Source organism: Dromiciops gliroides, chromosome 3, assembly GCF_019393635.1.
Source record: "Dromiciops gliroides isolate mDroGli1 chromosome 3, mDroGli1.pri, whole genome shotgun sequence".
Taxonomy (NCBI): domain Eukaryota; kingdom Metazoa; phylum Chordata; class Mammalia; order Microbiotheria; family Microbiotheriidae; genus Dromiciops; species Dromiciops gliroides.
Window position 1 is genome coordinate 352,702,179 of NC_057863.1, and position 21,381 is coordinate 352,723,559.

At 41.5% G+C, this 21,381-nt stretch overlaps 1 protein-coding gene across 3 annotated transcripts in view; it reads left to right on the forward strand.

Annotated features, from left to right (window-relative positions):
• LOC122751050 (CXADR like membrane protein) overlaps positions 1-21,381 on the forward strand; it is a 123,950-nt gene that overhangs the window by 82,120 nt on the left and 20,449 nt on the right. For 2 of the 3 annotated variants that reach the window (XM_043997971.1, XM_043997972.1), the window contains one exon: positions 9,066-9,223. In XM_043997971.1, the coding sequence (XP_043853906.1) occupies positions 9,066-9,223 (158 nt within the window). Of the gene's footprint in view, positions 1-8,160; positions 8,277-9,065; positions 9,224-21,381 lie in introns of those variants that run through there. The other variant, XM_043997973.1, reaches the window with a different exon arrangement.

The window sequence follows — 21,381 nt, forward strand, 5'->3', positions numbered from 1 at the left end:
GACCATGAGGTCAAGGGTTTTATCCTCTTTTGATAGAATCAGGTCATTATACATTGATCAAAGCTAATTGGTTAGCATCACTCAGTTCCATTGGTTGACTTGAGGGTGGTCCAAATTAAAAATGAACTTTATGGGGCAGCTAGGTGGTACAGTGGATAGAGCACTGGCCCTGGATTCAGGAGGACCTGAGTTCAAATCCAGTCTCAAACACTTAACACTTACTAGCTGTGTGACCCTGGGCAAGCCACTTAACCCTAATTGCCTCACACACACAAAAAAACAAAAACAAAACCAAAAAAAATGAACTCTAACCTATGACATAATAGAAGAGACCCTCCCAGAAGGGCAAAGGTGGAGGTCCAGTATCTAGGTGTGGCTTAATCCCATCAGTTCACTAAACTAGATAGAAGAATCAATCTCCATTTCTTTTGTTCCCTTGGCCTGTCTCAGACAAGATTTGCTGAAGTTCCTGGACTTTTTTTTCTTTTTTCTTTTTTTTGGGGGGAGGGAGGTAAGAAGGGACTGAAACTGATCTCTGGGTTCCCCCAAGAAATTCATTATTAATAATTATTTTCTGGGGACAGCTAGGTGGCGCAGTGGATAAAGAACCAGCCCTGGATTCAGAAGGACCTGTGTTAAAATTCAGCCTCAGATACTTGACACTTACTAGCTGTGTGACCCTGGGCAAATCACTTAACCCTCATTGCCCAGCCCCCCCAAAAAAAATTCTCACTTAACTACTATTATCTGTAAAGTAGAGATAATAGCACCTACCTTCAGAGGGTTGCTGTGAGGGTAAAATTAGATAATATTTGTCAGGTGCTTTGTAAAATTTAAAGCACCTAATGAATACTACCTATTAGTATCCCTATTTTTGTTGTTGTTCAGTCATTTCAGTCATGTCTGACACTTTGAGACCCCATTTGGGGTTTTCTTGTCAAAGTGTGGTTTGCCATTTCCTTCTCCAGCTCATTTTACAGATGAAAAACTGAGTTGCAAGGAGGGTTAAGTGACTTGCCCAGGGTCACATAGCTAAACTGGATTTGAATTCAGGAAGATGAGTCTTCCTGACTCCAAGTCTAGTGCTTTATCCACTGTGCCACCTAGATGTCCTATCCCCCTTTAACAGATGAGGAAGAAGCCTCAGCAAGGTCAAATGACTTGTCCAGCCACCACTGGTTGTCATTCAAGTGTCCCATACTTCAGTGTTAGCAGAAACATAACTTCTCAATTTATTGAAAAGAATGAAACTGGTTGTTTAGAGTCTTATAGACAAAAATACTAGTTGGGGGACCATACTCTTTGCAACTGGTCAGTGTGTCTCCTCCTAGACTTTACCCTTGACCTCTGTAATTATGGTTATAGTGTACCTGTGTCTCTTGTTTCAACATTGGATTATAAAGGTATCCAAGCCAGGGAATATGGTGTTTTAACTCGAAGATTCCAAGGTGCGCTCTACCTTGTCAACATTCAGAAAATACTTGATGATGGTGATTTTCCAATCAGTGCCAATCTCTGCAACATCTTGTAAATCTTCCTCCTCTCACCTCTCATCCCACCTCACACATACCTTTTCCCACTCTTGCTGCAATGATTCCGGCACTAATCAGATAACCGTAATAGTTTTCAAACTGGTCTTCCTGCTCCCATTCCCACCCCCACCCCCAACCATTCTTCACCTTGCCACATTCCTCCTCTAATCAAAAACTCACTAGCTTCCCATCACCTGCCAAATAAAGAATGAATTCAAAAGCCTGCACAACATAGCTCTAGCCTACATTTCCTGTCTTTTCCCATATACAGCATCCAACTAGCCAAATGGGACTACTCACTGCTCACCAGCCTCAGCCTATCCTGTTCTACCTCCCCATCTTGGCTCATGCCATCCCCATCACTGGAATGGACTCTTTCCCAACCTCTATCTCCCTCCACCAGTTAAAAGTCTCTCCTTCCATCAAGGCCTAATGCAGCCTTTCACTTAATGAATGTTTATTGAATTTAATGGAAAGCCCTACTCCAATCCTACCTCCTTTATGAAGTCTTCTCTAAAAGCAATGCCTCCTCCCTGATCTCAGCTCTGGTACTTGTCAGATGTATTACCTTGGGGCAAGTCTCATAGCATTTTGCCCAGAATCCTCTTTCACACATCATCTTTTGCTGCCAATTACAGGTATTTGTGCATGAACTTGGCTCATCCCTCCCACCATATTTTCTTGGAGGCAGATTGGATTTAAGGCCAAATCTGTGTCCAATTATTTCATTGCTACATCCTCGGTGTCTAGCCCCATGCCTCCAGTATCGAGTATTGTAGGCATTTAATAGCCATTTTGATGTAGGAGGCAAAAAGGGTTTAATAGAAAAACCTAAGATCCAAGCTCTAATTCAGATATTAGCTCCAAAAGGGAGTCAGACCCCAGTTAATGGATAACTTACAAGTAGGATGCTGGGTTTTCATACCCACATAAATCAGTACCCATAATGGGAACAGAGGGACCTAGGCCGGGGAGACCTGAAGACTATAACAATGATAAAATGACAAGGGTATAGAAATTCAAATGAAAAATGGAGATATTTTGAAACTAGCCATGGGAATCAGAAAAAGACATGCGCAGAAAAAGCCAAATTTGTCCCCAGATTCACCTTATGACGTGTAAACCCCCAAAACACACCACAGAAAAAGGTACCCACCTCAGAGCTTATCTTAGGACCCCAAGAACTCCAAATTAGGATAAGCCCTCCCACTGTCTAGAAAGAGAATACAAAATTTGAAGGGTGGGGGATGGAGGAGCTTATCTCTTTTTTGCATGGGCTTGATATGGGCTGGAATTTGGGGGTCCAATTGATTGTGAGTCATCCCAAAAGAATTACAAGACTCAGTGACTCAGTTTCCCAGTTTTATTGCAATACTGTGGGTGACCACAGGGAGAGAACCAGAATATTGGAAAGGTATCTCTCAAATAAGGAAAGGAAAGACAGTTATATTTATAGTATGGATAAATTGATTATCAGTCTCATTATAATAATCTCCACCTTGGGGAGGTACAAGGGAGGGCCTGTCCTACTCATTATAATATTCTCCACCTAGGGGTGTTACAGGGGAGGGCTTATCCTAATTTGGAGTTTCCGGGGTCCTAAGCCAACCCCCGAGGCAGGTACCTTTTTCAGTGGAGGTGTGTTTTGGGGGTTTACACATCATAAGGTGAATCTGAGGACAAATTTGGCCTTTTCTACGCATCTCTTTCTGATTCCCATGGCTAGCTTCAAAATATAATCATTTTTCATTAGCATTTCTATAGGTTGTCTTTTTCCTTTGTTGTTATTTTGACCTGACCCGTTCTGGTCCGTTATGGATTTTGATCACTATGGGTATGAGAACTTAACATAAGTTATCCATTAACTGGGATCTGACTCCCTTTTAGAGCTAATATCTGAATTAGAGCTTGGGTCTTGGGTTTCTCTATTAACCCTTTTTTCACCTCCTACATCAGGCTGAGGTGGTTGTTGTTCAATCATGTCTGACTCTCTGTGACCCCCGTGGACCATACTGGCAAGGATACTGGAATGGTTTGCAATTTCCTTCTCCAGTGGATTAAGGTAAACTTGCCCAAGTTCACAAAGCTAGGAAGTGTCTGAAGTCAAATTTGAACTCAGTTCTTACTGACTCCAGAGTCAGAGATCTACCCACTGTGCCACACAGCTGCCTCTTAGCTTCTTCCCTACCTCCCCAGGAGCAATGGCTCTCTATATTGCCCTACTGCTGTGGTCTCTCTTACTAACTAGCTGTGTGATTTGGGGGAAATTACTTTATTCCTCTGAGACTCGGTTTACTTTTTTTGTTTGTTGGTTGGTTTTTTTGGTGAGGCAATTGGGGTTAAGCAACTTGACTAGGGTCACACAGCTAATAAGTGTCAAAGGTCTGAGGCCAGATTTGAACTCACGTCCTCCTGAATCCAGGGCCGGTGCTCTATCCACTGTGCCACCTAGCTACCCCTCAGTTTACTTTTATGATGGAAATAATACTGATTCTAGAGTCAGAAGGTCTGGATTCAAATTCTGACTCTATCTCCTCAGTTTTCACACCAGCAAAGGGAAAGGCTGGACCAGATGATCTCTAAAGTCCCTTCTTTTTTTTAAAAGACATTTTATTTTTATTTTTAATTTTTTTTTTTTTTGCAGGGCAATGGGGGTTACACAGGGTCACACAGCTAGTAAGTGTCAAGTGTCTGAGGCCGGATTTGAGCCCGGGTACTCCTGAATCCAAGGCCGGTGCTTTATCCACTGCGCCACCTAGCTGCCCCTCTAAAGTCCCTTCTTAATGAAAATTAATTCTTTAGACCAAGAACCTACAGGGAGGAGAGTGGCTGACAAGGGTAGGAAAAACCATTTCGTCTTCTTTGAAGTAACCCAGGGCATGCTTCCTCTCCAGAAGGTTATAGACAGTACCCCATCTGCTTGTTCTGAGGACGCTGGGGCAGACCCAGGCCCAGAAGGAGCATGTGAGCACTGCCAAGGCTGTGAATTTGTCTGGGCACCTGAGGCCTAGACTGGGCTCAGGGACCACTGTGCCTCCAGTACACAGAAATCCGGGAGGGATTTTTTATTTATTTATTTGGTGTGGGGTGATTGCAGCTGTGGATAATTCAGCCTATGATTCCCTCTAGTGGCTCAGAGGTGCATTTCCATACTTGTTTCTTTTGTTCATTCACTATGGAGCAGGCCCCCACTATACATATAGTACCAAGTTACTTTCTTTACGTTAAGTAGTTCTGGTTTCATGTTTGAAAAGTAGTGCAAGCTCAAGACTAGAAACAGGGAAAACTTTCTACTTTGTGGGATCTGATAAATAGTACCTTGATTTCCTTATCTGTAAAATGGTCATGATAGAGGCACTCATCAGAGAGCTTTGATAGAGCATGATAGAATCATTAATCACAAAGGATCTTTGATCTAGCCCATGGTACAGAGGAAGAAACTGAGACCCAGAAAATCACCCAGAGGTGATTCAAAACAGTTTCATGGTATTTTGAATTGCAAGAAAAAGGTTCAGTTAAATTTAAAAAAACCAAAAAACTTTTAAGTAATTTTATTATTGTTTAAAGAAATAAAGGAACAGAACACAGTTCGTCTGGCTAATCACGCCCAGACATTTTATTATATCAACTGACCCTTGCCAGATACTGTACATTGAATTCCCCGAAGTATGTGCATCCTAATAGTGGGTACTATGAAGAGATATAGTAAAGGGTGGAAATTTAGCCCCTGACTTTAGTTGACTTTATATTTTAAATGGACGAGTGTAACCCAACATTAAGCAATCTTAAGCAACTGCCTTTATGTTAAAAGGCTTGGGCAGGGAGCAGTGAGCTGGTGCAGTGGATAGAGCACTGGCCCTGAATTCAGGAGGACCTGAGTTCAAATCTGGCCTCAGACACTTGACACTTACTAGCTGTGTTACCCTGAGCAAGTCACTTAATCCTCATTGCCCCACCAAAAAAAAAACCGTAAAGGATAAAAAAAAAAAAAGGCTTGGGCAATTGAGCTTGTGGCTCGTGAATCCTATCCTTGTCTGTAACCTAAAAGATGCAGGAGATTGGAGAGTTGGAGAGGAGGAAATCAAGAAAAAGGACAAAAGGCTCTGGTACAGAGGGTTAAGAAATTGCATACGTAAACACATTTTCAAACCCAGGGGGTGCCATGTTCAAACCTTGCCTGGGGGGCAGCTAGGTGGCGCAGTGGATAAAGCACTGGCCCTGGATTCAGGAGGACCTGAGTTCAAATCCGGCCTCAGACATTTGACACTTACTGGCTGTGTGACTCTGGGCAAGTCACTTAACCCTCATTGCCCTGCCAAAAAACAAACAAACAAACAAAAACCCTTGCCTGGGACACACAAATGGCTTGGCCTGGCTCTGACCAGGTCTTTGAGGCATCTATGTTCATACCTTAAAAAAAAGATCATATAACACTAGGAAGAAGGAAGACTGATGGTTGAAGTTTATGGTCCTTGCATAAAAGAAGAAACAAGACCAGATGTTGTTTTCCAGGACGCCATTTGCCTAGTGGACTGTGGGCTGTAGGGTCATAGGGACCTCAGAACCATCTAGACCAACCCCTTCATTTTACAAATGGGGAAACTGAGGATCAGCAAGAGTAAGTGAATTGCCCATGATCACACAGAGAATAAAGATCTGATGCAGGAGAACCTGCAGGATTTCGTTTCGTTTTGTTTTGTTTTTTAGTTTTCCAGGAAAAATGAAATGCAGAATTAAATTGAATTGACCTAAACACCTCCTTGATCGCCTGGAGCCCTGGAGTTTCTCTAGCTTGTTTTTACCCTGAAGACACCTTCCCACTGTAGTTCCAAGGGATTTTGTTTTGTTGTTGTTGTTGTTGTTTTCTGCCAGGAGAGGAAAAATCAAATTCAGGAACTAGAAAATATATTGAATGACTTAAGGGAGCTTTCCCCCAGCAGAAGTGGTGGCCACAATAAATGAATATATTTGTATTTCATATTAGGGCATATTAAAGGTTTAGCATTGTAGACTAAAGAAATGTATGCATAAAAGAAAATGAGTAAAATTGACTGATTCCCAGTGAATTCAACAAAGCTATTAAGCCCCAGGCTGAGGATGAAAAAGAAAGTTAAAAAAAAAAAGAAAGAGAAAGAAAAGGAGAGGAGAGGAGAGAAAAGAAGGGGAAGGGAAGGGAAAGAAGCAGTTGCTGCCCTCAAGGAACTTATATTCTAATCATACACACACACACACACACACACACATATATATATGTATACATATAACTATATAAAATCTATACACACCTTGTATGTGTTTACAAGGAATTTATATTGTACTGTAATGTCTATCTCAATATATACATATGTATATATAGATATATACATGCATGCATACATATATGGAATATAAACTTACACACAAGCAAATAAACAGAAAGCATATACACTAACTTCTAGATGGAAGGAATGTGAAAACCTGGAGGGATCCAGAAAGGTTTAGGGTAAAGGGTACTGAGCTGGGCTTTCAGGAAGACTGGAGATGAGAAGGGTAAACATGCCAAAAATGAGGGCCCACATCTGCAAAGACAGGGAGATGAGAGACATGAAATGGAATATGGAATGTCATGTATGGAGAACATCTAAGAGGTTCACTAGACTAGAACAGAAACTTATGGAAGGGAATAATAAGACTGGAAACGGCAGTACTACTTTGACTATACTGTGCTAGCTTTTTTTTTTTTTTTGCGAGGCAATGAGGGTTAAGTGACTTGCCCAGGGTCACACAGCTAGTATGTGTCAAGTGTCTGAAGCCAGATTTGAACTCAGGTACTCCTGAATCCAGGGTCGGTGCTTTATGCCACCTAGCTGCTCCTACTGTGCTGTCTTTTTTTTTTTTTTTTGCGGGGCAGTGGGGGTTAAGTGACTTGCCCAGGGTCACACAGTCAGCAAGTATCAAGTGTCTGAGGCCAGATTTGAACTCAGGTACTCTTGAATCCAGGGTCCATGCTTTATCCACTGTGCCACCTAGCTGCCCCCCACCCCCACCCGTGCTGTCTTTTATAGAAACTTTCTGTGTCTCAGTTCTGTACAATAAGAGATGTGCATAATGTAATTTCAAAGTCCCTTTCTAATAGTCTATGACCATGAGAAAATGATGCTAGGATTTCCTTGTGCGTTGTTCCATTTAGGGTGATTCATCCTACAAGCCACTATAGGGTCTGCAAACACCCAGAGAATAAAGCCAATAGAAATATAGACCATACATTTAATCCATTGTGGGTATACTCAGGAGACATGAACATGTAGCAGTGAATTCTCATGGAGCATGCGTGGAGATGGGGCAGTGCCTGGTCCCTTGCAGACTATCACATAGACCCAAGTCCCTCACTAAAGGATTTGCATGACCAAAGGCTTCTGGCTGGTCCTTTGTCCCATGGATGGGGTTGTATCAAAGACGCCTGCCAACTGAGCTAGGAAGAACTGCTCATTCTGTGGGCTATCAGGATCCAGGAGAATCAGCTTCCTTTCTCCCTCAAGGCAATCTCTTTGTTAGAACTCAGCCAATACCAGTTCTTCCTTGAACTAATAAGGCACAGGAGGAGGAGATTTATTTTCTAGCAGCAGCTATGGCTACCGCACGTGGCAACAAGAGTGTGTGCTTGCCTAGGGGAGCCTGACATTAGAACCTGAGGCACTCTGGGAAGAGTCTGTTCATCTGCTAAATGACCTTCCAACATCTCATGTTGCCATGGCAATAAAAATGGTGAGAATGATTGGGGGTGGAGGGTTTATACACAGAAAGAAGCAAATTGTCAGGCAGGGACAGGGTTTGAGAACAACTTCTGGATTCAAATCAATCCACTCTGGTGGATAATAATGAATGTTTATATTTGTATAATACTTTATTTTCTATGTGCTTTCACATTTATTACTGCCTTTGATTCTCGTGACAGTAATAAAAGGAAGGAAGAGAAGAATGGAGGGAGAGAAGGAGGAAGGAACAAAGGAAAAAAGGAACAAAGGAAGGAAGGAAAGAAGGAAAAATAAGAGGAAGAAAATATTTTATTTCCATTTTCCAGATGAGGACATTAAGATGCTGAGAAGCTAAATAACTTGTTATATAGCCAGTTAGTATAAGTTATAATTTGAGGGGGCAGCTAGGTGGCACAGTGGATAGAGCACTGGCCCTGAAGTCAGGAGGACCTGAGTTCAAATCCGGCCTCAGACACTTAACAATTACTAGCTGTGTGACCCTGGGCAAGTCACTTAACCCCAATTGCCTCACCAAAAAAAAAAAAGAAAAGAAAAAAAGTTATAATTTGAACCCAGAACTCCTAACTCCAGTTCTAGGATTAAGAAAACCATAGAATTCCAGAGATGGAAGGGATCTGAGAGGCTTCTAAGTGTCCCCATCTCCCAAAGTGATACATGAACCCATCCTTACCAAGTAGTCATCCAGTACTTCCATTTGAAAAATCTAGGAGCCTGCTCTCCCATCCTTGTCTTGTCACTATCCATCTTTCCATCACTGACAAGATTTTTTTTCTTTCAGTTTCCTGTTATGTTGGGACATGGGGCACTCATATGGAAATCAAAAAAGTGGCTGAGGAGAAGGTCACTTTGCCTTGTCATCATCAGCTGGGGCTCCCAGAAAGAGATACCTTGGATATCGAGTGGCTGCTAACAGAACCTGATGGGAATCAAAAAGTGGTAAGCTTGCATACGCTTAAAGTTACCATTACCAGTGGGGGCCACCGTTAGCCTGAATCCCCTTTAGTGGCCTTTAGTGGCACCTATTGGTACTTAGCATGGAACAGGGTGATTAAAACAGCTGTTGTCCCTGCTCCTTATGAACTTACAACATAAGATGGGCTAAGATGGGCCCAAAGAATCCTAGATGTAGAACAACCACATAAGCTGACAAAAGGATTGATAACATCTTTTTTTTTTTTTTTTAGTGAGGCTATTGGGGTTAAGTGACTTGCCCAGGGTCACACAGCTGGTAAGTGTTAAGTGTCTGAGGCCGAATTTGAACTCAGGTCCTCCTGACTCCAGGGCCGGTGTTCTATCCACTGCACCACCTTGCTGCCCCGATTGATAACATCTTTATGTCAAGGGGCAGAACATCTGGGAGGATAACGAGAGATGAGCTAGTTGTAGGACTTTTGAATTGGCAGCTAGGCATTGTAGTATATAGAGTGCTGGAATTGGAGTTAAAAGATCTGAGTTTGAATCCTGCCTCAAACACTTACCACGTGATCCTGGCAAGGCTTCAGTTCCTCACCTGTAAAATGGAGATAATAATAGCAACAGCCTTGCAGGTTGTCATAAAGATCAATGAGATAACAAGTAAAAACACTTAGCAAATTTTAAAATGCTTTATAAATATTAGCTATTATTATTTGAGGTGTTAATGACTAGGGTGACCCATTAATTTTGTTATCAGTTTGGGGCTGTAAAAATGTATATATTTTGCAAAATCTCAGAGCCTAAGAGACCTCAGAGGCCATCTAGTGAGACCTGTATCTGACCAAAAATGCCTCTATGTGAATCTCCAACAAGCGGCCTTCCAGCTGTCTCTTGAATACTTCTACTGACAGGGAACTTACTATTGCCTGAGACAGCTCATTCTAGTTTGGGGATCGTTTTGATGGTTAAAAGGTCTCTCCTTCCAACAGGAAAAACTGCCTTTCTGCAATTTCCATTCATCACCCCTGACCTACCTTCTGGTGTCAAACAGAACAAGCCTAATCCCTCTTTCTTTCTTTCTTTTTTAAATTTCATCCAATTTTATTGCAGGAATTCATTGTTAAGGCAGAAAAGGTTAATATTACACGTAAAGAATGATTTTTACAGAGGAGGGTCAAACTGGGACTACAGATGCCTGGGCACAGGGGCTTTCAGGAGGTTACATATTTTCTCTGACCCCATGGTCTTATTATCTGTTGTCACAATTTGGTTCTTAAATGGATGGATTTACATAAATAGACACTTTAGAGATTATAAAATGACCAAAAAAAAGAGTTTTGAATGTTGCTGAAAAAATAAATGTAGCTAATGGAAACATTAATGTGCTGTCAACAAAAAAATGTCTGTGAGAATACGATGGCCATTTACTTGTGAGATGAAATGGTTGTGCATGTAAATCCCTTGTAAATGACCAGAGGAAGCACACAGCCATGAGAGGAACTGGACAAAGCTGAAACATTTTTTTATTTATAGTTTTGTGTTCCATGTGGGGACAATGAGGGTTAAATGACTTGCCCAGGGTCATAGAGCTAGTAAGTGTCGAGTGTCTGAGGCTGGATTTTAACTCAGGTCCTCCTGAATCCAGGGCCAGTGCTTTATCTACTGTGCCACCTAGCTGTCCCCTAATCCCTCTTTCTTGTGAGAACTCCTTTAAATAATCTAAGACCACTACTGTGTTTCCCACCCCCAAGCCCTCTCTTCTCCAACATACAAGTTCCTACTTCCTCTCTCAGAAGTTTAGGCAACTGCTTTAAAATGGGACATGACCTTTCTCTTTTTCTCTAGTTATTACAACTGAAACCAATGAGGATATACACAAAGGAGACACTGAGAAGCTTTAAACTGAAAGAAATATCAGTTGTGTTGCTCTAGGTCTTGCAGAATGGAGTTTAAACTTGATCTGAGCTATTTAAGAACCTGAGTCAATTCCTTCAGCACTGGAGCCCTGCTTCCCACTACGTGTCACTTTCTGGAACCTCTCCTTTCCCTAAATGTCATAGTGAGCCCAATCATGAAGCGGTTTTTAAAAATTATATATATATATTTTTTTCAATCCATCTTTTCACCTTTTCACCAACTCCATCTCCTTCTCCCCCCCCTCCCCCCGCCACATTGAGAACTAAAGAAAAAGAAAACCCTTGTTATAAATATATGGTCAAGCAAAACAAATTTCTGTACTGGCATATGTGTGCATATATGCATGTAACATATTATCATATGTAACATAGTATATAATATATAAAATAGATGTTGTCATGTCCAATATCTCATATCTATCGTATATTACATAGTATACACATACATTTGTAAGTACATACGAATGTGTATATATTCTGTGTCCTGTGAGGCATTTATTCAAATTTCCTGGCCTTTGCTGAAATGTCTGTCAGTCTTGCACAAAGCATATTAGAAGCCACCGTTCCTTTTCACAAAAATCCAAGATGATCGCACAAAGCTGATGTTTGGTGTTTTCACCCATTGCCAATGCAAAAGTCATTTATTTGGATTGTAGAAACAAATGACTCTAGAACTTGGGAAGCAGCTTTTGGTCTAAAACAGACAGTATGGCTCCTCAGCTTTAAGCCACCCTGAACACTCAATAAGAATCAACCTAAGGGGCAGCTAGGTGGTGCAGTGGATAGAGCACCGGCCCTGGATTCAGGAGGACCTGAGTTCAAATCCGGCCTCAGACACTTAACACTTACTAGCTGTGTGACCCTGGGCAAGTCACTTAACCCCAACTGCCTCACTAAAAAAAAAAAAAAAGAATCAACTTAAGCTAAGCTGGACCTGCATGCATGAGAACAGAAATGTCTGCAGGCCAATCTACTGAGCAGAGAGAGGAAAGGTGGTCACCCAGAGTGCCTACCCTGAGCCTTGAAAGTGGCCTCACCAGGAATATTTGAAATTCAGGCTTATAGAAGGAGGTTAATACTACTTAATACTACTCTCCTAGGCCAAATTTCACAATGACTGCTACTATCTTTCTAAGGCCTAACATCTATTAGAAGACGGAAATCGTTTTCTCCATTTTGTAGAGAAAGAAACGAGCATCTCACTGGCTCACTTGAAGGGAGGAAGACCAGGAATTTTCACTCCCAGGCCAATCCCCACTCCTCTATTCACTCTTTTCAAATAGGTTATCACATCATTATCATCTGAAGGAACATTAGATTCTATCTGGATTAGTGCAGATTTCTACTGTTTACCGAGAAGCAACTTCCAGAAAGTTAATCTGATCCATCTGTTCTTATGTAAACCCTCATAACTACAAATTATTCTATTGTCTCACCAAAAAATAATAATAATAATAAAAAGGTCTTTTAAAAAATGTTAAATGCTGTGGATAGGGTACTCAGCATGGAGTCAGGAAAGAATCCTCTTCCTGAGTTCAAATCTGCGTGACCCTGGGCAAGTGACTTAGCCCAGTTTGCCTCAGTTTATCATCTGTAAAACCATTCCAGTATTTTTGCCAAGAAAACCCCAAATGGGATCAGGAAGAGTCGGACAAGGCTGAACAACAGAAAAAATGCTTCTGTCAAAGGTCCCATCAGGGACTTCACAGGAAGAATAAGCCAACAGTTGCTATTTCTTAAAAAATTATTACATCATTATAATTAATAATTTTCATCATTTACAAAATGTTCTTTGCAATGGGTTGGGCTTTTATTCATTGTTCTCCCAAATAAGGTTTGTTAATATAATTTCCCCATTTCCTAGAATTTAAAGCTTTTTTTCTGACAAAGATTTTCAATATCTTTCCATTGCCTGCAAAATAAAATATACGCTCTTGATCTGACATTCAAGGTCCTCCATAATTCACTCTAGCCTACCTTTCCAGACTTATCTTACAGTTATTCTTTATCCAAATCAAACTGGACTATTTTTTTGTCCACTATTGTCAACCTACCTTTCCTCCCTCCGTTACTTTGCTTCTGCTAACCACCAAGGCTGGTATAGATTCTCACCATTACCGGTTTCACCTCTAAAAGTGAACGTAGAAGGGGTAGTTAGATGGTACAGTGGATAGAGCACCGGCCCTGGATTCAGGAGGACCTGAGTTCAAATCTGGCCTCAGACACTTGACACTTACTAGCTGTGTGGCCCTGGGCAAGTCACATAACCCTCATTGTCCAGCCTGCCAAAAATACACAAAAGCAAAACAAAAAAACAAAAACAAAAGTGAATGTAGGGCACTTTGCAAAGTCAAATCGAGGAATTATTTATTAAGCTCTCACTAGGTCAGGCACAGCCCTAAATGCAAGGAATACAAATACAAGTGAAAGACAATTCTTGCCCTCAAGGAGTTTACATTGGGGGGGGGGGAGGCAATTGGGGTTAAGTGACTTGCCCAGGGTCACAAAGCTAGTAAATGTTAAGTGTTGGAGGTCGGATTTGAATTCAGGTACTTCTGAATCCAGGGCCAGTGCTTTATCTACTGCGCCATCTATGGGAGTTTACATTCTAATGGGGGAAAGATATCTTATAAAAGGTAGCTGAAAATTGGGCTGTGGGGGGGGAGAACAGTGAAAATACCCTGGGGGAACATGGTAGAGAAAGTCCAGAGAGTAAGGAGTGGAGCCTGGAAAAGAATAATGACCTATCTAAAGCAAGGGGCCCCTCCTTGAAATTATCTCACCCTATACCTCTATTGGAATTTGTGCTGGGTCAGTTTGAGTGACCCCATTGTTTCCAGTCTTGCTTGTCTTCCCAGGGTTAGATCCCATCCTCTTATCTTTTGTATTGTCTGCTAGTCTACAGAAGCCACAGACTCTTTGATCTGTCTTTTAATCTCATTTCCCTATAATGCGGCTATGGAAGAGGATCTGAACCCATTCCCTTTTGGAAACCTGTACCTAGCAGCATTGGTGGTACAGTGGATTAGAGTGCCAAGTGCCAAGCCCGGCGTCAGGAAGACCTGGGTTCAAATCCAGCCACAGAAGCTCACTAGCTGTGTGACCCTTTCCAAGCCATTTAAACTCTATTTGCCTCAATTTCCTCATCTATAAAAGAAACTGGAGAAAGAAATGGCAAACTACTCCAGTATCCAAGAGAACCCCGAAAGGGATCACCTAGAGTCAAACATGACTGAAAACAACACCTATCAGGATTGTCTTGCTTTTATTAGGGAAAATTCTCTCCTAGCCTAGCCATATACAATGCATTTGCCTTGTGTGCTGTAATAAATTCCTTGTCTCATTTTTCTGAGCTTGCCTGATTCATTAGGCCAAAGCCCTAACCAAGACTTTCTTTCAACACCTTCTCTCCCTTTACTCTGGGGCAGCTAGATGGTGCTGTGGATAGAACGCTGGCCCTGGAGTCAAATCTCACCCCAGACACTAGTTGTGCGACCCTGGGCAAGTCACTTAGCCCCAGTTGCCTCTTAAACAAACAGGGCCATCTCTAATAATCCCGGTGACCTTGCACAACCTCCCTCACTTAAAACTCAATTCACTGTGAGTCATGACATCACTTCTTTTTCTTTCTTTCTTTCTTTCTTTCTTTCTTTCTTTCTTTCTTTCTTTCTTTCTTTCTTTCTTTCTTTCTTTCTTTCTTTCTTTCTTTCTTTCTTTCTTTCTTTCTGTGAGGCAATTGGGGTTAATCGACTTGCCCAGGGTCACACAGCTAGTAACTGTTAAGTGTCTGAGGCCACATTTGAACTCAGGTCCTCCTGAATCCAGGGCCAGTGCTCTATCCACTATGCCATCTAGCTGCCCCTGACATCACTTCTTGATGTCATTCATGGTCTTCTTCAAGATGGAAGGACAAACAACAATCCTTTACCCCACCCCACCCCCGCTGCAGGTAAAAGTAAGGTCTCCCTCAATTATCTCACTACACTTTGTCCAGCCCTCTCTTTTTCCACTTACCTAAATTTCCTTTATATCTATGTTTGCATGTCTTTCCTCCATTAAGTTGTAAATTCCTAAAGACTGTATATCATAAGGTTTTTTTTTAATCCCCCTTGCCTAGGACAGTGATTTTGCACATAGCATTGTTAATAAACATGTGATGAATTAAGAAATGTGAGTCTGGAGCTCAATCTTGGGTTAGGGGTTGGAATAACAAAATTTGAGAATTGTACGGAATCTCAGGAGACATCTAGTCCAGCCCACTGTCAGACCTGTATAAAAATCAGATCAGCAAGGTGATCTATAAATAAAGTAAGGCATTTATTCAAAGTCAAAGAATTATAGTTCAGAACAAGACACTGTCTTACTCGGGAAAGTTCAGTAAGGGGAGTTACAAAGGGGTTATGTATGCTCACTAGTGGAGTAGCTAGGTAGTTTGCAAGTTATTTATTGCAGCAGGCATGGAAGAATCACAGGATCAGTTTAGGCTGCTTCTAGCCAACCAAGGCAGGTCGATGACTATGCCCCAAGCCAGCGTCACCTGTAGGGTTTATCAGAATAGCTAAACTGCAGAAAGGGGAGGATTTGCCAAAGTGTCCTTGGAGCTATCTCTGTCTGGGAACAAGGGCAGTTAGAAACTGCTGATCACAGCAGAGATTCCCAGGAGTTTACCTCGGGGGTATGGGATGATTAGAAATTGCTAGTCAGAACAGGGTAGGGGGTCCCCGAATTTCCCAGGGACTGACACCATAGAAGGAAGAAGGATCAGACAAGGAGAACTGAGCTATAAGGAGAGAAGCAAGATGAGTACAGTATCAAAAGCTATTATTAACTTATGTATGGATCGGTCGGTCACAGTGGGATAACCAAAGAAATATTTAATGCAAGCTAGTTTCCTTCTGCCATACATTACACTTCAGACCTGCTTTTTCCTATGCGTTAGGTGATGTAAACTTATTTTAGTACTAGATGAAACAAAATTCAACTCAAATCAAACATAGAATGTAAACATTCTAACATCTAGCATGGTGCCTGTTACACAACAGATGTTTAGTAAACACTCTGAAGGGGTAGCTAGGTGGCACAGTGGATAAAGCACCAGCCCTGGATTCAGGAGGACCTGAGTGCAAATTTAACATCAGACCCTAGCTGTGTGACTTTGAGCAAGTCACTTAACCCTGATTGCCTAGCAAAAATAAAATAAAATAAACTCGTAAGATTGATTTAATGGGAACCTACTTTTTTGCAAGACTATGAGAGATCCTAGGGATATAAAGATGAAAATGACATATCCCTTGTAATCAAGTTACAGTCTAATGAGGGGGATACAAAAGGCACACAAACCAGCTTGATGAAAGGTAAATGTGATTGTGGCAGAGGAGAGAACCAAAGTACTCTAGGAACTTGGGGATCTTGGAGGGTAGGTTTGGGAGGGAATAGAACATTTTTATCTGTGAAGATAAGAAAACTCTTCACATCAAGAAGATGACACCCTCAAAAATCCTTGAAAGCAGGGAAAGATTTCAACAGACAAAAAGTAGGACAGAATGTATTCTAAGCATGGGTACAGGGCAAGATTGGGAAATAACTAACTGTCCATTTTGTCTGGAAGATAGAGTACATGTAGGGGAGTAGTAGAAAATAAGATTTAGAGTCAGATTATAGGAAGCTTAAAATGTCAAAGTAAGGAGTTTCTCATTTGTCCTATGAGCAATTTGTTGTTGTTCAGTAGTTTTTCAGCCTTGTCTGGCTCCTCAGGACCCCATTTAGGATTTTCTTGGCAAAGATGCTGGAGTGGTCTGCCATTTCCTTCTCCAGCTCATTTTACAGATGAGGAACTGAGGCAAACAGAATTAAGTGGCTTGCCCAGGGTCACACAGCTAGTAAGTGTCTGAGGCCAGATTTGAATTCAGGATGTTGAGTCTTCCTTATTCCAGGCCCGGTATTCTATTCACTGTATCATCTAGTTGCCCTCTATAAGAAACAGGGAACCGAGGGCAGCTAGGTGGTGTGGTGGATAGAGCACCAGCCCTGGAGTCAGGAGTACCTGAGTTCAAATCTGGCCTCAGACACTTAATACTTACTAGCTGTGTGACCCTGGGCAAGTCACTTAACCCTCATTGCCTCACTAAAAAAAACCCAAAAAAACAAACAAAAAGAAACAGGGAACTGGGGCAGCTAGGTAGCACAGTGGATTGAGCACTGGCCCTGGAGTCAGGAGTACCTGAGTTCAAATCTGGCCTCAGACACTTAACACTTACTAGCTGTGTGACCCTGGACAAGTCACTTAAGCCCAATTGGCTCACTAAAAAAGAAAAAAAAAGAAAGAAAGAAACAGGGAACTGCTTAAAGCTTTGAACAACAAGTGAAGTGATGGCAGTGATGTGGTGACCTCCTCAGGGAGTCTATCATTGAGGATGTGTAGAGGGTGGATCAAAGAAATGAGAGAGTGGAGCCCTGGGACTAGTAAGGAGGCTGTGAGCATAGTCCAAGCATGGGGGTAAAAGAAAGTAGTGGCAGGCTGGGGAAGAGAACATGCATGGAAGATATAGGCATGCAATCCAAATGACTGCATATGGTGGGGAAGGAATCAAAGATTACTTCAGGGTTTTGACCTTTGGTAACTGACTTCTGTCAAATCTCAGCTAAAGTTCTACCTTCTACAGGAAGCCTTTCCTAGTCCTTCCTCTTAGTGTCTTCCCTCTGAGATTATCTCCAGGGTTCTTTGCATGTTGTTGACCCCACTAAATGATGAGATCCTTGAACTCCTTTCTTTTGATCCCCTGCACTTAGCACAGAGCCTGGCACATAGTGAGTGCTTAATAAATTCTTGTTGGTTGACATAATTGGTGCTTAATAAGTGCTCATTGACTGACATAGTAGGTGCTTACTAAATGCCTGTTTACAGGATGGGAGTGTCAACTGAAATAGAGAAGTGAGGGCAAATAAAGGTGATGAATTTCATTCTAAACATATGGAGCTGGAGGAAAGGATGAGGTTAAAGTGAAAGGTCCAGCAGGGAGCTGGAGACTGAGGCTGGATTTATGGGATTAGAAGTCATCAGTACAGGGGCAGCTAGATGGGAAGTGGATAAGAGCACCGGCCCTGGATTCAGGAGTACCTGAGTTCAAATTCGACCTCAGACATTTAACACTTACTAGCTATGTGACCCTGGGCAAGTCACTTAACCCCAATTGCCTCACCAAAAACAAACAAAAACAAAAACAAAGAAGTCATCAGTACAGAGGTGATAAATGAAGCCTTTGTAGAGTAATACCTTTATCTAGGGAGAGAAGAGAGAGAGAGAGAGAGAGAAGATTCTGGGATCAAAAAAGAAGAAAGCTGAAAAAGATCTCAGTGATGATCATCTAGTAATCCAACATCCCTCATTTTATCAATGAGAAAACTGAGGTCCACAGAAGCTAAACAACTTTCTTATGATCACAGGGCTAGGTCTTGGACTTCAAGTCTCTGCCTCCAAATACAGAGACTCCAAATGCTCTCCTAATCTGTGTCTCTGCCTCCATAGGGTTTTGTGCAGCCTAGAAAAATAACTCATTTGTTCTTTCCTTAAATCTCAAGAGAAGGAGGTTTTAACTCCTGCTTTGATTAATATTTTAATTTTTTTGGTCTCCTATGACTTTCTTAGTATTTAGGCTAAATTCTTACTGCTGTATCAATTTGGTCTTGCTAATTCCAGTGCTCTGACTAGATGTTTCTTTTCTCCTTTCAATACCTCAGTGAAGTAGTAAATTATTATCCCTTTTTTACTAATGAGAAAACTGAGGTTCAAAGAATTGAACTTTTCCAAGGTCACAGAGCTAATAAGTGGCAGACCTGGGACTCAAGCCCAAATATCATAATCTTTTTTCCTTCCACATTGGCAAGTATATCACTTATAGTCTCTCTCTCTCTCTCTCTCTCTCTCTCTCTCTCTCTCTCTCTCTCTGTATATATATATATGTTAAGTGACTTGCCCAGGGTCACACAGATAGTAAATGTCTGAGGCCACATTTGAGCTCGGGTTTTCCTGACTCCAGGGCCAGTGCTCTCTCCACTGAGCCACCAAGCTACCCCATATAACTTATAGTCTTAAAAGACTTGACTAGGGGACTGAGATATTAAGTGACTTGCTCCTGGTCACATAAGAGATATGTATCAGAAGCAGACCTGTCCCCCCCCCCAAAAAAAAAAAGGCGGGGTGGCTAGGTGGCACAGTGGATAAGCACCAGCCCTGGATTCAGTAGTACCTGAGTTCAAATCCGGCCTCAGACACTTGACACTTACTAGCTGTGTGACCATGGGCAAGTCACTTAACCCTCATTGCCCTGCCAAAAACCAAAAACCAAAAAAACAAAGAAGCAGACCTGTCCAAGCCCTTTCTGACTCGATCTACTTATTATAAAAAATAAGATGATTCCTAATTAATGAGATTAAAATTTTAAAAGTGTGTTACATACGTTATTTCTTTTGATTCTCACAAGGCCATGAGGCAGATACAATAGGTATCTACAGATGAGTCTCAGAGAGGTTAAGAGACTTGCCAAGTGTCACACAGTTATTAAATGTCAGAGGAGAAATTTAAACCTAGGTTTCTCCAATACTTTTTCCACTACATATTGACTTTCCACTATACTGTACTTACTCCCTTAGAAGAAAAGAAGCCCGAAAGGGACACCCACACTTAGAGGATGGGATGAGGAGCTAAGAAGAAGGAGCAGTTTTTCAGAAAGGAGAAGTAGAGAACATTGTCACAGAATCCAAGGAAGCAGAGAATATCCAGTATTACTACGCAGCCCTCTCCTCCACATACCATGTACCAGCCAAACTGGCCTAGTTCCCTGGACATGATATTCCATCTTCCAGCTAAGTCACTGACTGCATAGGCCATCTGTTCTCTCTGCCTGGAATGATCTCTTCACTCCTCACCTCTGCCTGGTACAGTCCCTATTTCCTTTAAGTCTCAGATCAAGTGTCACTTCCCCCATGAGCCCTATCCTGATGCCTACAAAGTTACTAGTGCCTCCCCCACCCCAGAAATTACTTTATCTATATTTTTCATTGAATTATCTGTGTTTATGCTGTTTTCCCCAATAGAATGTGAGCAACTAGAAAGTAGGAACTGTTTAATTTTTGTCTCAAATGCATGGCCACTATCTACTACCAGTGCCTGGTACCTAGTAAGTTGTTTGGTTTTTTTTGGGGGGGGGCAATGGGGGTTAAGCGACTTGCCCAGGGTCACACAGCTAGCAAGTGTCAAGTGTCTGAGGCCAGATTTGAACTCAGGTACTCCTGAATCCAGGGCTGGTGCTTTATCCACTGCACCACCTAGCTGCCCCTCCGTAAGTTATTAATAAGTGCTGGTTGAATATTAAAGAGGATATATTATTATTAACAACAACAACTTACATTTATAAAGCTCCTTAAGATTCATAGTTTCATACAATTTACTCACAACTCTGCGAAATTGACAGATAAGGAAACTGATGGTCTGAAAGAAGAAATACCTTGCCCATGATCACAGAACTAGTAAATATTAGAGTTACGATTAACATACCACCCATTTCCTGACTCCCCATTCCTAAGTCTGATCCAGGCAGCAGAAAGGTCAAGGACAACACAGAGCGAGAAAGGCCATAGTATTTGGCAATTCATTGGTTACTGGTCACCTTGGGGAGAGAAATTTGAGTCAAGTAGTGAAGTTTAACAGTGTGTGGGTGGTGAAGAAATGGGAGCAATGAAAGTAAACTACTATTTCTAGAACTTTAGTCTTGAAGGAAAGACAAAAGCTTTCAAAGGTTATAAGGTTGAAAGGTATTTTTTTTAAATGGTATAAGGAAAGAGGACTAAATATAATTGAAATGACAAGTATATTACTTGCTTATAATACATTCTAGAGATACCTATAAAAACCTTGAATATTTTCATTTTCTTGAATTATCCATTGTAAATGTTCCCATTTATTGGCACCCATAACCAAGAGTTAACATATAATCCCTATCTTTTTCTCTGGGCTACTGTGGTACTAAAAGTGATAACAGATGGGAAATTGTTTGGAGATTGGATGGATAAGTTATTGACTTTGATATCTGGCTGGGTCTGAGGTTTTATCATTATGTTTATTTACTCCACTGAAGCATGTCTCCTTTCATGCAATTCTTTCTTCCATAGAGGATGCATCCAACCTAATGGAAGATTTCCTCTCATGCTTTTTAGTTATTGTTGTTATCTGGAGGGTACCAGTATAGAACCCTAGCTGTCCATCTG